We start from the raw sequence: 14,986 nt of genomic DNA, 5'->3' as shown, positions 1-14,986 counted from the left end.
ACCAAGTTTTTCTGTACTTGCCTGCAGATTCTGGTCACTCTTCAGAGAATGATGAGAGGGAGATGAGAATTCCTTTTGTCAAGATATCTGAGAAATCAGCAGCCTCTGAAAAAAATATAGGGAAAGTATGCGAGGATAAGGTACCACAAAGCCTTTAGGTTGAGGAGTCAAGAAAAAGAAAGGAAGATTAAGGAAAATGGAGGCAATTTCAGTATTTAGCCTTAGGCTATGCACTAGTAGGGCTTCATATAATGGGTGTCAGGAATTTGGCTGCACAGTGAAGATGAATGAGACCAACTGAAACTCTGCAGAGCAAAGGCAGTTACCTGATTCCTTGAAAGAGGCACAAAGGGGAACTGCAAGCTTGGGAGGGAGAGGAGGTGATTTCTTTCTTGCAGCTTAATTTTTTTTTAGTCTTTTTCTTTTTCTTAGATTTAGTACCCCCTTCACACAGCTGCTGCAGCAGCAACCTCCTGTCCTGCAACTTGAGTTTGGACCTGATGATTTTGGAGGTCTTTTCCAACCTTAATGATTCTATGATTCTGTGAACTAGCCTGGACAGTAAGATTCTCCTTTAGTAGTGATGGGAACAATGACACAACAGTGGCATCCAACCTGTCTACACCAAATGACGAAAAGCACACCATGACTCTGCCTGCTGAAAAGAAATGCACAGGGTAAGCAGTCTGTGTGCATAGCAGTTGCCAGGCCAGAGCCTCCCAGCTCTTCCCCCTATGTGGAATGAGTCAAATCACCTGCAAAGTGGTTAAGTGCCTGGGCTACGCATGTTTTTACTTCCGAGAGCCATGGACTTGGCCAATGGTCTGCATGAGGATGTCCAGCAACTCCCCATGGTAGCCTGCCAACAGGCCCAGCCCTTCAAGTCAGTAGAGGGGCAGGTACCCTAGCACAGAAACACAGTTTCTGTCAACAGAAACCTCCCAAGTCACAAAGGTCTAAGCAGAGTTCTTGATGTTCTGCACCTATGCACCATAAAGCTTTTGGTAATGACATTGAAGATTTAAATCGTTACCCTGCCTGTTGCAAATAAAATTTGAAATGTTGTGAGTAAAAAATGCTTCCAAAGAAAAGAATAACAAAAAATAAATAATTTTAATTTTTGCATGTATTTATATAAAAGCTGTGAATACATAAATAAGATTTTTTTACTAACTAAAGCATATACTTTATATTCATGTCTCTGACTACAGATAGCTAGATGTTCATTAAAATCACACATGCAAGTATATGCAGCAGGTTTAAGTATCTGGTCAGAGTTCTGTTGTTACACAAAAACACATCCAATTAATACAGACACAAGATGAGAAAATAATTAAACTACATACACAAGACTTTCAAGTCTACAAATCCATCTTGCATCACCGGCATAGCACTCACAGACTTGTTGACTTTTGAGCTGCCCCTTTCCATTCAGCAGAAGGGAGACTTTGTGGGTCACTGGACATCAGTTCAGCCTAGGACAGGACTCAAGGGGGAAGACAATTTTCAGCTCCAGCAACTACAAATGATAGCAGGGAAACACACTATCTGAAGTTACTGTTTAGCTGCAGGAGGCATGCAGAAAACGTGTTGAGTAACTCTCACACGAACATTGTGTTTCTGTTGTCACTGTCCTTCTGATGTGACCTCTAACCCAAATTCCTAAACCAAAACTGTAGCCTTGTTCCAGTAAAATCAGTGCTGCAACCTTCCCCTTCCTATTCATGTGAAGCACAGCATCTTATAAGTACTATTTTCACTTGAATTGCATGACTGAATGTTACTTGGGGAAGGATATGCATGCAAACATGTAACTGAACGTGCTGAAGTCTTACATATTAAATGCTTTCCCTACTTCTGCTCATTCCTCTTTGAATTTTTTATCTCCATATTCCAAAAAATCTTTTTTGCTATAATACTCCACAGTGAACTCCTACTGTTCTGACTTTTCTACAATTGTCTAGGCTGTAAGGACAGCCTGGATCCTTTGGGGGTGAGTTAATAAAGGACACAGGCATTGTCATGTTCAGCCTTAAGCAGAATCCACATCCCTAAGACAAGGAGCTCAACTGCCTCGTAAAGGAAAAAGCATCAAAAGGAGCATCACAACAACACTATAAATAAAGACACATCCAAATTATCACAATACAATAAATAGAGAAAAGATGCAGAGAGAAAAGCATATTCTTCTGGAACACAGGCAGTTTCCTAACTTGGAAAACTCGATACCTACCTCAAATTGAGATTTGCAGTCCATAATTCCCTCCTAAAAGGAAGTAGTGGGGAGAAGGATGTGTTAGATGAATGAATCCAGATACTACAGTATCTTCCAGAGGAACTTGTGTCAAATTCCTCCATTCCAGCCCTGCACACACATTAGGAAACAATGTTCAGCCCTATCCCTCTTCCTCCCCACATAAACCCTCCAGCAAGCTCACTTGCAGTGTGGTTTGCAACAACTACAACGTAGGTTGCGCAGCAGCGACTTACATCGAGTGGCTTAGTTCTACTTACCTTCTCTTAAATACTGAGACAATCTTAACCTTCACCCCAACCCTCAAATCTTTTGCAATTTTCCCAGCTGTCCAATGATTGCTGAAAACCCACATTACAGATTCAGAATGCTCCTAAGCTAATTCATTTAATATTTCCACATTCAAGTTATTCAATCCACCCAAACACTTGCAGTCAGCAGTTGCTGTTTAACGTACTGCCTTGCTACCAATTAAGTAGAATACATCTTACCACCACAACATATGGCACTATTTTAGAACAGTTCTGTGCAGAAGCAGCTTTATGGAATATTTCTACCTTCCCAACAGTATAAACATCTAATTTTAGAGCAACAAATGCATCCCCTTGCTATGGTTAATCTATTCCTTAAATGTATGCCCATAGTACTGTTTTCCCAATTATCATAAGCCACTACAGTAAGTTCAGGTTTCCAGTAGAGACTGCAGCTTTTCTTCAAATATCCAAATTCTCCATTTGTTAAAACACATACTAGTTTCAGCTTTACATCTACTTGCTTCCTTGAGCAGAGGATATTTTAAATGAATTAGTCTTCTCTTGGGATTTCTGCATTGTATTTGTATCTGTTTACAAACAGTCTTTGGAAACAGTGGTTACTGTTCAAAACTGCCAACTCAGCCAGTAATTACAGGTAAAGACAAACATCAGATCAGGGAATTGCAGGCATTACACTTTATTCATTTTTATAAAATTGCACCTTCAACTGGGACCACATCAGCAGTTTGCACTCTCACAGTATCCACTGTGATACAGAGAAAATATGGTCTAATCCAAGCCATCAAGTGAAGTTTATATTCCCTCTGCTCTTCACGTTGGAGGGTCTTGCAGTCTCTTCTTCCCCACGATCCAATCAAATAAAGCTTCCTGCCTGGCCAAGGCCTCTCTTAAGCGATGTTGTCCATGATAGTGCTCCCTCACACCAATATCACTGCAGACCATCGTGGGGCACAGGAGGGTTTAAATGTTTGAGCTGCTGGCTGAGAAGCAACTGGCTTGTTCTTCATCTCTAGTAGGAACAATTCTTCTGTGGCTTTTTTAAAGTTTATTACATTTTTATTTTAACACTGTCAATTTTTAGAAAGAAAAAAAACAAACCTGCATGACTGATTGTACGTTTTGAAGTGAGTTATGATATTAATGGACAGACTGCAATAGGGCAAATCAGTTTCTAGGAGCTGTGTGGTGGTGGTCTGCCAGGGATGGGGCTTCCATGACTTCTTTGGGCAACCTGTTTCAGTGGCTTGTCTCCCTCACAGCAAAGAATTTCTTCCTTAAATCTAATGTAAACAGACTCTCAGTTTAAACCCATCTCCCTTGTCATATATATATATAGGACATATATATATATGCCTTTGTAAAAAGTTTTTTTGTATAGAGGCAAAGATAAACATAAATAAAAAACAGTAAATGCAAATAGAAGAGCAATATATGTGGTATATTTTCTAGTCAAGAACTTCTGTTTTGTAGGTATAAATGCACCAGCATCATCATTCTATATAACACTGTACTAAAAATACCACCAAGTATTCAAAATATATAAAACATGCTCTTAAAAAATCCATTGTGGACAGTGAAATTTTGTCATATACTAGCTGTGATCTCCAAAGTATAAAATTTCCAGCCTGTGCATCTTGCTAGGTAATGCCATGAAGTGCCCTTGTCCTGTGAAGGTAACTAAATTTCAAGGCATAACCCAGCTGGGCAGAATATTAAAGGTTACTATAAAATAAAGGCACTGGAAACAAGTACATGTTATTGCAATTAACCAGGTACTTTATTATAAAATAGTCTGCAACACAGAGTCCTTCAAAACAACCCACTAAAACATGAAAGTAGATAATTTTGTACAGAACATAGTTTAATGATTCCTTCATCAAGAGGATGGGAATCACTGAATGAAACGAAGTAAATTACTTCAAATAGCCTGTGAATTTACAAAAAACCTCCAACAACAACAAAAAAACCAAACAAGAAGATATTAAAAAATTGTCTACTCTTTTTAAGTCCTTGTATGGTATCTGAGAAACAAACACAGAAAACTTCTGAACGAAGTTGATTTTGGTCCACTCTATCAAAACAAAGTAGAGAGAAAAGGCACCTAAAGGTATAGCATTTATTTTCAAACCTGGAAAAATGATAAAATAAACATCAATCAGCTAGTCCAGGATAGCTTTGAAATCTTGACAAAGAGATGGTTCTGTCACTGCCTTCAGTAGTGCCATAGTATCCTTTGAGATCTTCCTGAACAGCTGCATCTTACCTACCAAAATATCAGAAACAATTCATTATAACTGCAAGTAACTATCATTTGTCATTTAGGGAAAATACTAATGAAGTCATGAAATCAATACTAGCTAAATCCAATTAAAAAGCTGAAACATCTGGAATACGGGGATAAAAAAAAGTTATAATAAAATATGCTACCATTCTTCTACCTTTAAATGAGACTAATAAATAAAAAGGTTCGAAATTGTACATGAAAATATTAAAGAAAACCAAGGAGCAAATTCCTCCTACTTTCAACTCTTGTAACACTTATTTGTTTGGATTTGAGAACATCATTAAATGTTTTTGAAAAGTATAAGACCATTTATTCAATAACTTTATCCATCCAAAAAGGTCTTCTGTCAAGCCAGTTACTTTGAAAGACCCTGTTTTAAACAATGCTAAGGACAAGGGATAGGTCCTTATCTGTTGCAGGAAGGTATTCCCAAACTGTTTTTTTCCCCCCTCTACTTTCATATATGACATCTAAGTAGCCTATGTGTGGAACTGACATATGCAAAAAAAGATTAAAAAAAAAAAATAAAATCACATGGAAAATGCACCTTTTGCTATAAGACTGGCAACAGCAATTCTCCCCACTGTGTTTCCTTGTCAGAGAAGAGAGGCTAACTAGAAAGCCACCCTTATGGTGGAAAATATTGGAGACTAAATGAGATTCTCAGAAATTAATTTTTTATAGGACAACATAGTTTGAAACACAGCAGGTCAGTGAACGTCCCATGAACAGAATTACAGACAGTAAAAAGGACTTTTTAAAGACTAAGAAGAACATGTAAAATCCTAGCAACAGTTTAAGTCCATCACCTAAACAGAGTCAGCAAAATTGTCAGTGGTGCAGAAAGGCAGAAGTGCTCAGTAAACATTTATCCTGTACTTGGAAAGGAGACAGATGATGTATTTATATCTTATCGTGATAAGGAAAGACTCTTGCTCCTTTCCCTGCTGGTAATAATAGAAGAGATGTTAAACAGTAACTATGTTTTAAATACTTTACTCTGAAGAATGATGACAACTCGTACTGACAAGCCCCTGACGTTGATATTTAACAGGTTTGAGAATTGGGGGGAAGAACCTCCTCCCCAAAACCAATGAGCTTGGTATTGACTTCCTGTGGAGAGTAATGGGAAGGCATGTGCAGGGAAACAAGAAAACCCATGTTTATAACAATTCCTATCAACAACATGAACGTACAGGGGCAATAGGTTTTATACAGTCAATACAAACTCCAAAATGACAACAAAAAAATGTAGCTGTTAAGTCAACACAGGGGCTATTACCAACCTTGGTTTTCTCTGTGCTACAGTTACCACACAGAGATACTGAGCTAACTTTACAGGATCACACCTGAGTCAGTGACTTCCCTGCCATGATTACTCCAACATCTACGCATGCTACCTGATTTCCAGAAGTAAGACAAAAATTTTTGTCTCACTTTCACAGTAAAAATAAGTCAAAGCCTGCTAATTGTTTAGGTAGCTATGAAGCAAAGATCTCTAAACCCTTGACTTTTCAGCAGTTTACCTGAAGTCTCAAACATTTGCAAAAGAAACTGGGCCCTGCACATAAAAAGAGTGGGTTGTCTTGACACTGTGGCTGTGAAGAACAGACTCTGCCTTAGAGAAGGTAAGAGTTATGAAAGAATAGCTGGAAATTACTCTTTTCAAGAAAACATCACCACTAACCTTCTAGTGACCTTTGTATTTTTCCTGCTCCACCTCCACAATACTCAGCAAGTAGAGTGTTATACAACATAGGCTTTTCCAGGAATTTAGGAAGAAAGATTATTCCATTTCTCAAGGGCAATTCTCACTGCCAGAGAAGCCAACTGATAGATGGTCAGCCTTCCCTCTTTCCCTTATTGGTTTAGAAACTGTGCACACAGGCTTGGACCACATGCAAGTTTCAGGCCAGTGCTGCATTTAGGCAACTGTATGGGTACAGCAGAAGGAGCCTAGTGACAACCACTGTTCTCACTAGGGAAACTCCACCTTACTTCCCCAGCCCATTTTCCCTGCCATTTGTGGTGGAGTGACTCTATGGAGGGCAGAAACCACTTCTATGGCAGATGCATGCAGCCACGGAAGACAAGCCTCTGCTGAGCAGTAACACTGCCTGGGGCTGTCTCCACCATGAAGGCACTGTCAGGTTCAAGAGCAAAGCATGCACAGAGAAGGATGACAGAGCTTTGGCTTGCATTGTGGTCTGCCAGTCAAAGATCCCAAGGGCAAAACATTCAGCATTAAGGACGAAAACTCAAATGTGCCTTATATGGATCTTAGAGAAGTGAGGCAGCTCCCAGAGAAGCCATTATCCTACAGGGTATGACTACTGCATTTTCTGCTTAGTTTTCCAGTTCCTGTCCCCTTCAAGTGAAGCCAGCAGCCACGCCCAGGCACTTCTCAGCAGCGGTGAGCAGACATGGGGTCTCTGGTTTTGGTGTCAGTGAGTAACTCAGAGAAGGAGCTTCTCTGGGAGAGGTTGCTGGAGTTGTGCTCCATACAGAAAGTCCATAGCTGTCAAGAACATGGCTGGTACAATCCCAATCATCAGTCTGGTTCCTGTCAAAGCTTAAGTGACATCTCGATACATTCACACTGCACCACCAAAAATCAGACTGTGCACTCAGGCACTGCTGCAAGCCTTTGATCTGGGAAGAAAATGCATCCTTTTAAAAAGAGAGTTGCTCTCTTCTGGGGGCACTGTGAAGGTATCAAAGTAAGCTTATGATACATTTCAAATCAAATAGATGCTATTCTGGAACGAGACTGAAGAATTGCCCAAGCAACAGAAATAATAGAACAGACCACACAATTAGTTAAGGTGAGAGCCTCCCAGAAGCCAGGGACACAGGCAGCTTCTTTCACCAAGTAGAAGGGTCAGAGGTATGCCAACACCACCACTTAACTTTAGATAAAACTGTAAAAACAGTTGAATACTTACAGATTTTTAAGGGCTTAAGCAGGCATTTGTAAATAACTTTGTGATTTGACAGTTTGACAATGAAGGCATGGTAGCAGAGCCATTCTGCTGCCTCATAAGGGAACACGCCAGATGCACCTTTGTTACCTAAAGCAATCCCTAGAGACAGAACAGGAAAATAATGTCACTGAAAATTATGAGCATCACGAAGTATGTCTGATCTCTCCTCTCCTTCTACAAAACCACTTCAAGACTTTTTACTAAAGACCCATTTAGTCAGTGATGTCTCTTAGGCCAGCAGAAAACTAAAAACTAAAGCCTGAATCTCAGTCTTCAGAAAACTGAATTTAAGAAGAAAAATGGACTGTGATTCTTATCATACACTCCATATTTTTCATTCCTGATCTTTATCTAAAAATTACATTATCAGACTGCACATTCAAGATGCTTCATTTGTCTAAAAAGACCCCCCAAAACCAACTACTTCATCGTCATTAACAACCTATACCTGCATTTTTTGCTTTCAGGATAGCATAGCAGCATGGTGCAGTCTCAGAGATGATCCTTAGGAAGAAATAAGGATTTTTCCTAACTTGCTGGTTGAATGGAAGTTGGAGAACACAGGCATGGAACCTGTTCAAAAAAACCAGCCTATTTAATCAAAAGTCATTTGGAATTTCAAGTGCAACAATGATTACATACCTTAGCCACTATACAACATTTAAAAGCACCCAACAATCTTTAGCTGTATCAACACTGTTACCATATGACACCTCTCTTATATATACACATTCCTGGAGGCGTCAGACACACAGGACATTTGTTTATAGGTTTTATGCTGAAAGAAGATCTTGAAGCCATCTGCCTTAGCAACAGAATTCTCTTCTGAGGACAACAACTCTGTTATGTGCAGGGAAAAATAAACTACACATCGTCATCAACTCCGTATCACAGACCATGTGACCAAAGAACACCCACATGAAAGAGTTTGAAAGGAAATTAAAGCAAAATTCCACAACAAATTCCGTTCAGGTACGCAGAAAAACAGTTTCAAATGATGTGGTGTTTCAGAGACCAGGATACCCCCTATTTTGTGTATTTGGAAGCCAATTCTATAGAAATTATTTCTATCATATGCTCCTTTACACCTGTTTGGAAATACGTTAAAACTGTGACTTTTTTCCCCCCTTTTTTTTTTTCTTCAGACTCTGGTATTATAATCCCGCTTATGTGAATACAGCTAATTACAATGTTGACTTTTAATTATTCAACAACGTATATACTTGTTCATTAAATTAGTGTATTGCAATCACTTTAAAAAATTTTGACATTTTGAAATATTTAAAGCTTCACTCAATGTCTCTGGCTGAATTAACCTGACATGCAGCTGTAGACAGTTTTTAAAATAACATATAAAGAGCGTTGTTAGAATGTTACCCTAAAAGCGTATAGAAGTAACTAGGCAATCATATCCAACATCAGAGAAAAACTATAAGTCACTCACACAAAAGTTTAAGAGTTTGACACATCAGTGCTGTGCTAGACAAACCCAATTACACTTCTTGGACAAAGAATATACCTTGGACAAAGAATACAGTTTGAATATAGACCAAGATGATTTTAAGAACAAAACTAAAATGTCACTTCCTAACAACTATGACCCTAGCAAAAGATCTGTTAAAAAAATTTTAAAAATTACTTTCTGTTGCCAATCATTCAACGTTTTCAATGCACACAGTTCAGTATTTTCTCTCAACCTGGTTATCAGTTTTAATTTCTTTCCCTTATCTTTGTTTAAAACATTCATTTCCTCTGCTGAGCAAGACACCAAGATACTACCAGCTAAGGAGCAATCAAGACATTATCAGCAGGTAAGAAACTGCAGTTAACTTGGTAGAATGAAACCTCACTTTACCTAGTTATACTGGTCAAAGTTCTATATGAATTTAATAGATACAAAGTTCTAAATATAAATGGATTAATATTTAACTGGTCTAAATATAAAATGGTTAATAAGGCATATTCATGAAGCAAAATAAACTGGTTTTCTTGAAGTCACCTGTCAATACCAAGAGACACTGAAAATCTACTTAGTGAAATACCACTTAAACACACACATCAGTGTAATCCTGTATTCTAAATCTAACACTCTTACTTAAGAGGTGTTGAAAAAAGAATAACTTGACTTGCTACTGATATTTACTACTGCACACATTACACATACATATACACTGCACATTTATATGGCACACTTTTTTCTAACCCATAGCTCCTCCATGTGTCAAGAAAGAGTAATGAAATATTGACAGTTACTACAGAAGACAGTGGCTTACCTGTAAGCCTGAAGCAAAAATATCTTGTAGATGTTAATGAGAACTGTTCTAAGGCTGTTGATCTAGAACAGAAAAGAAACAGAGCCTTAAGAATACTTTAGTGTCATAATAGGATTTGTTGAAGATCTAGATAAAAAACATTTTATGCTAAACTTCAAAAATTTCTTTTATGCAACTAAGTTAGCAGGCTCAGTTCTGGAAGACCCTACAATACAATTAATGTCAACAATCCCAAATGATGTAGATTACCTCTCAAAATAAACTCTTTATGTTAGAACTCAAAGCAGTTCTAATGCTCTTCATCACTCATCACAATATTTCCAAACACCCATTTTCATATTCTTACCTCTAAATCAAGAAATAAACAATGACATTTCAGTTTGAGGACTGCAATCAGTTTGTTTTTCATGTTTTTCCCAGCTGTTCTACATGAATTGAAGGAAAGACTTGATCTGATAGAAGTAGAGGTATAACTAGAAAAAAAAAGAAAAAAAAAAGTACTTAAACTCCATGGGCTAATTGACTATATTAAATTCTGTAAAGTAAGCCCCATTTAACTACTCATGTTACAGAGATTCCTGCTAATCAACGAGCCAGTAGCTAAAAGAAGACCATAACTAAATTCAGTGTTGAAAAAAACTAGACACTATGACTTTAAGGGTATTATCTAAGGAACAACTTCAATACCTCAGGGCTGAATGACTCACCTCGCTAAGAAAAGCCAAACCAATAACCTTAAACACAAACTAAATGTATTTCTAAAACACATAGCCTAGCCACAGCATTACTAATTACTCCAGTGACAATCAGGTTATAATTTATGATCCATGCAAAGCAGGATCTTAGGCCTGAAGCTATCTTAGTTGCTGGAACAACCCCAGTATTCCAGTTACTTAAGTCAAGCTTATCAAAAGCAAGGCAGTCCTTGTAACAAACAGCGTGGTGGACTTGGCAGTTCTGGGTTAACAGCTGGACTTGATGATCTTAAAGGTCTTTTCCAACATAAACAATTCTACAATTTTATGATTCTGATTAGTGTCTCCAAAACCAGTAGCACTGATGCCCTTTATCAACATAAACTGTTTCTTTCAGAAACACAGCTAGTGGATAAATCTGTTGGCTGTTGGTTTTAGTCCTTTGCTATGGAAAATCATATGTTATATAAATTTCTTTCCTAAACTGACCAAGCTTTTCTGTTTAGGAAGACTACTGAAGAATTTTACCATTCAGTTGATGGAAAACATCCTCCTAATTTCCCACTTAAATGAAATGCATGAAGCGCTGTTTATACTAAAAATGGTCAATAAGGCAGCAATATTATGCTTGAGTTTAAACAGTTCTTTCTTTACGATCTTTAGCAAATGTCTAATGCCATCTCTAGTAGTCCACGTGAAGGGTCTACAGAGCCTTTTAGTAGGATACATTGTTCTGTCCTGAGTTCTATGCCACTTCGAGCTGTTTTGTGTAGACAGTCAAGAAGTTACCTCTCCCCTACACTACCACCTGAAGTTGTACTGGAGGGAACACCTCTGATGTTGAAAGGATTACTAGTCACTCCAGACAATACGAAATTATTCCCAATCTGTAGCAATCCCAATCCCTACGTGAAGCATAATAACTCCTGCTTCTTTTAGGAAGGTACAAAAATAACAGTTTCAAAACAATACATGTAGTTCCATGACATCAGGTGCAATACAGTGCGTAGTGGTGACAGAAACTGAACTGAGGTGATTGAATAAACTTTTTCAGAACCATGTAGCCATCATGTGGCATATGCCTTCTGGTCACCAGTGAGCTAGCCACATTTGATGGTGTTAATGGCATGCACATTCCACCATGTGGAATGGAAAAAACAGCAAGCTGCACAACAGAATAAAGTGTTTAGATTACTGTATAAGAATCAGAATTGTAAAATATATTTTGCAGTTAATTCATTTACACCATTCACAAGACACCCTTGTGCCTCCCACACTGTGTACAAGACACTATAAAGCTGACACTGGAGTTTACAACTATATTTACCTGGAGTAATCGCAGTAAACCTCAAGTGTCTGTATATCTAATAATAAACCACACCACGGGATCAAACGACAATTTGGCAGCTGTTTAAATTTGGAACATCCTGGGATATCATCAACAGGAAAATTCACGACTGTCTTATTTGGGTTTATTAAAAAGCCATACTCGGGAATACCTGAAGCTAGAGTCCTAGAACAGACATAAACAGTTAGCCTAACTCTCACCACAAAAACAAACAAGATCTTGCATAAAAGGTCAGAAACCAAAGAATAAAGGGAACTGCAGCCAACTCTTGGTTAAAGAACACAGCTAGAAATAAACAAAAGTGAAGATATTAGAGGTAAATCATACATAAAATAAACTTTAGAATAATGAAGAAGAAATGTCACAGATTAATGCAAATTTCACAGATTAATGCAAATTAAGCATTTCTGCCATGAAACATTTGAGACAAGCTGCATAAACCACACTCAGAAACCACTGAGATCATAATCACTGGAAAAAGATTAAGAGTTATTGCTTTTGAAAGTTAACTAAACAAAAGGAGAATCCATATAATAGTAACCTCATGTATTTGATGAAAGGTTTGGAACTTTGTGGAGAAAGTTTCCCCTAAGGATGTTTTCATTGGCAGAATGCTGGCTGATTATCTACTACTATTGGATTAGTGGTGTCACAGACAAGCAGCAATTTGTCTTACTTGGCAATGTATTTATGGGCAGGCTTCATCCTTTTAAAGAGTGAGAGGAAGAGATAGGCTTTTCTTCTTGGGGTGCCATAGTTGTAATGCTGTCTCCTCAAAATTAATTTATTGAGTCCCCTTAATGCAATACTACACTAGACAAAACTGTTACTACTCCATTTGTGGCACAGAGTTCATAGGATCTGTAAGCAGTTCTGGAAAACTCTCACAGAAGAGGCTGCTTCTCTACAGAAAATCAATGTAGATGGTGCAGAAGTTGATATAGAACAAAGATGCAGGTAACTTCAAAACGCAAGTAGGACAATATCTGCAATGCTACTGCAAATGACATTGTGCTGAAAATATGTTATAAGGATTATTAGCTTCAGGCACCCCCAGCCTCTTAGTTCAGTTTATCACTTCCAGAAATGTAAACCAACAGATCCCTAGAAATTTCTTTCTGTTCTGATAAGGAAATGAGGATAAATAAAGTCTTAAAAGCACATTATCCACTATTTCATACAATTTATACTTCAATCTGTACTTAATTGATTCCTCCATCACCTTTCAGGTTCACAAGAGAGCTGCATCTTTCTGACTACTGAAAAGCATGCTGCAACTGACTGCATTGCAGACCCTAAGCTTCAAGACCTGTCCATTGAATCCATTAAATTGGCTTTGGCATCAGCCAAACTCTCCTTGGACTGACTGTACACTCATACCCCACAGTAAGTAGGAACCTCTTTTGGGGTTCAATTTTAAAAGAAAAGGTAGTTCTGAAGCACTCTATAGAATTACTGGTTTAAAACTTCTGTGTTAACTGCATGCTGCCATGCTGTTGGTATCTTCAGATACTCACCATGGAATGTTAATGATCAGAAAATTCTTAGCAATGTTGGATCAGATAAAAGTTGCGCCCTTTCCCAGGGAACAGAAAGTAGCAGCACAACTGCTCAATAAAAACATCTAAAGAATATAAATAAGCTATCTTCAAAATTTGAGGGAAATTGGTCTTAAAAGACACCTGTCAACTGCTTTAGTTACTAGTGCACTACTAATTTTTGCTGGAAGCTCCATCAAAGTCAGTATATAGGTCCCTAAGTTAAACTTCAGCAGGAGTCCCCTAGCATCTGAGCTGCAACAGATTGTTAGTTGGCTATCAAGAATGTAGCTATTAGGATTCTTCCCAAGCGCACACTTACAACAAGTAAGGACTCTAAAACAGCCCTTGGCTATTAACTCATAAAACAAATACACCTGTATGTACAACATGTATAAAGACTAAAAAGAATTACGTAAAAGGTGTTAATGCTTATTACTTTGAAGGCTGTCTTCAACAGCATACCTTAGAAAAGTTCTTGCCTGCAATAAATGCGGTGTAACCAGCAAAAAGTCATCAATGAGACGTATTAGGACTCTGTAAACAAGAAGAAACCAATATTAGATTTTTTTAATACGTAATCCTCACAAATTTTTGTCATACTCTTCAGAGCAACAATGTGCCCATTTTAATTCACAAGATAGTAGAGGCCAATATGATCTCTAAATCCAGACTCATGATGAAATTCTCAATTCTGCTTCTTTCCTAAATATAAATTAAAAAAAAAAAAAGTAAAGGGACCAGCTACATGAAACGTGAAGGAATTTACAGCACACAAGTCATTCCCCAGTAGCACCCCTGGATGCAGAGTTGCACACTTTTCCAAGGCAAAATTTGCAATATCTTAACCTACGAGACAAGGAAAAGAGGTGGAAGATCAGGTACATAAGCAGAAACCAAATTCTCGATGGGCTCTAATTCTTAATCTTCATTTACCATATAATAACTTGTTTATGAAGCTATAAGTTGAATGTAAAACAGACTGCCATCTATCACTGTAAAAGCTGGAATTTTCTTTTCCAACAGAATTAAGACCTCAAGCACACTCATATTTTTCTGATAAATCCTGCCTAGCAGATCACAGAAGCTCTGGAGATGATCTTGTAAAGTCTCCTCTTCAAAGCAAGAGTATTGTCATCACTATGATCAGATCAGCTGTGCCTTTGCCTAGCCAAGTCAGTAGCCACTATTATTCTTTTGACTTAAAGGAAATTATCAAAATCATTCAACATGCACCTAAGCAACATTCTAAAATCTGTTTTTCATAAAACCAGCTGCTGCACTAGGAGAGCACTCTTCTAAATCAGTTTCATAATTTCAATTTCATAAACAATA

At 37.8% G+C, this 14,986-nt stretch overlaps 1 protein-coding gene across 1 annotated transcript in view; it reads right to left on the bottom strand.

The window, feature by feature from the left end:
* Positions 1-4,311: 4,311 nt before the first annotated feature.
* The window catches only part of TERT (telomerase reverse transcriptase), a 30,199-nt gene continuing 19,524 nt past the window's right edge, over positions 4,312-14,986 (bottom strand). Inside the window, exons 10-16 of the mRNA XM_050326357.1 lie at positions 14,117-14,188; positions 12,093-12,278; positions 10,417-10,543; positions 10,071-10,132; positions 8,246-8,370; positions 7,759-7,896; positions 4,312-4,792 (exon numbers count right to left, since the gene is read on the bottom strand). Of these exons, the coding sequence (XP_050182314.1) occupies positions 4,689-4,792; positions 7,759-7,896; positions 8,246-8,370; positions 10,071-10,132; positions 10,417-10,543; positions 12,093-12,278; positions 14,117-14,188 (814 nt within the window). The 3' untranslated portion in view covers positions 4,312-4,688. The remainder of the gene's footprint in view (positions 4,793-7,758; positions 7,897-8,245; positions 8,371-10,070; positions 10,133-10,416; positions 10,544-12,092; positions 12,279-14,116; positions 14,189-14,986) is intronic.

The sequence above is a fragment of the Myiozetetes cayanensis genome, unplaced genomic scaffold, assembly GCF_022539395.1.
Source record: "Myiozetetes cayanensis isolate MyiCay16 unplaced genomic scaffold, myiCay2020 scf1, whole genome shotgun sequence".
Taxonomy (NCBI): Eukaryota; Metazoa; Chordata; class Aves; order Passeriformes; family Tyrannidae; genus Myiozetetes; species Myiozetetes cayanensis.
Note: the sequence above shows the minus strand (reverse complement) of the source record. Positions and strands in the feature narration are given on the sequence as shown.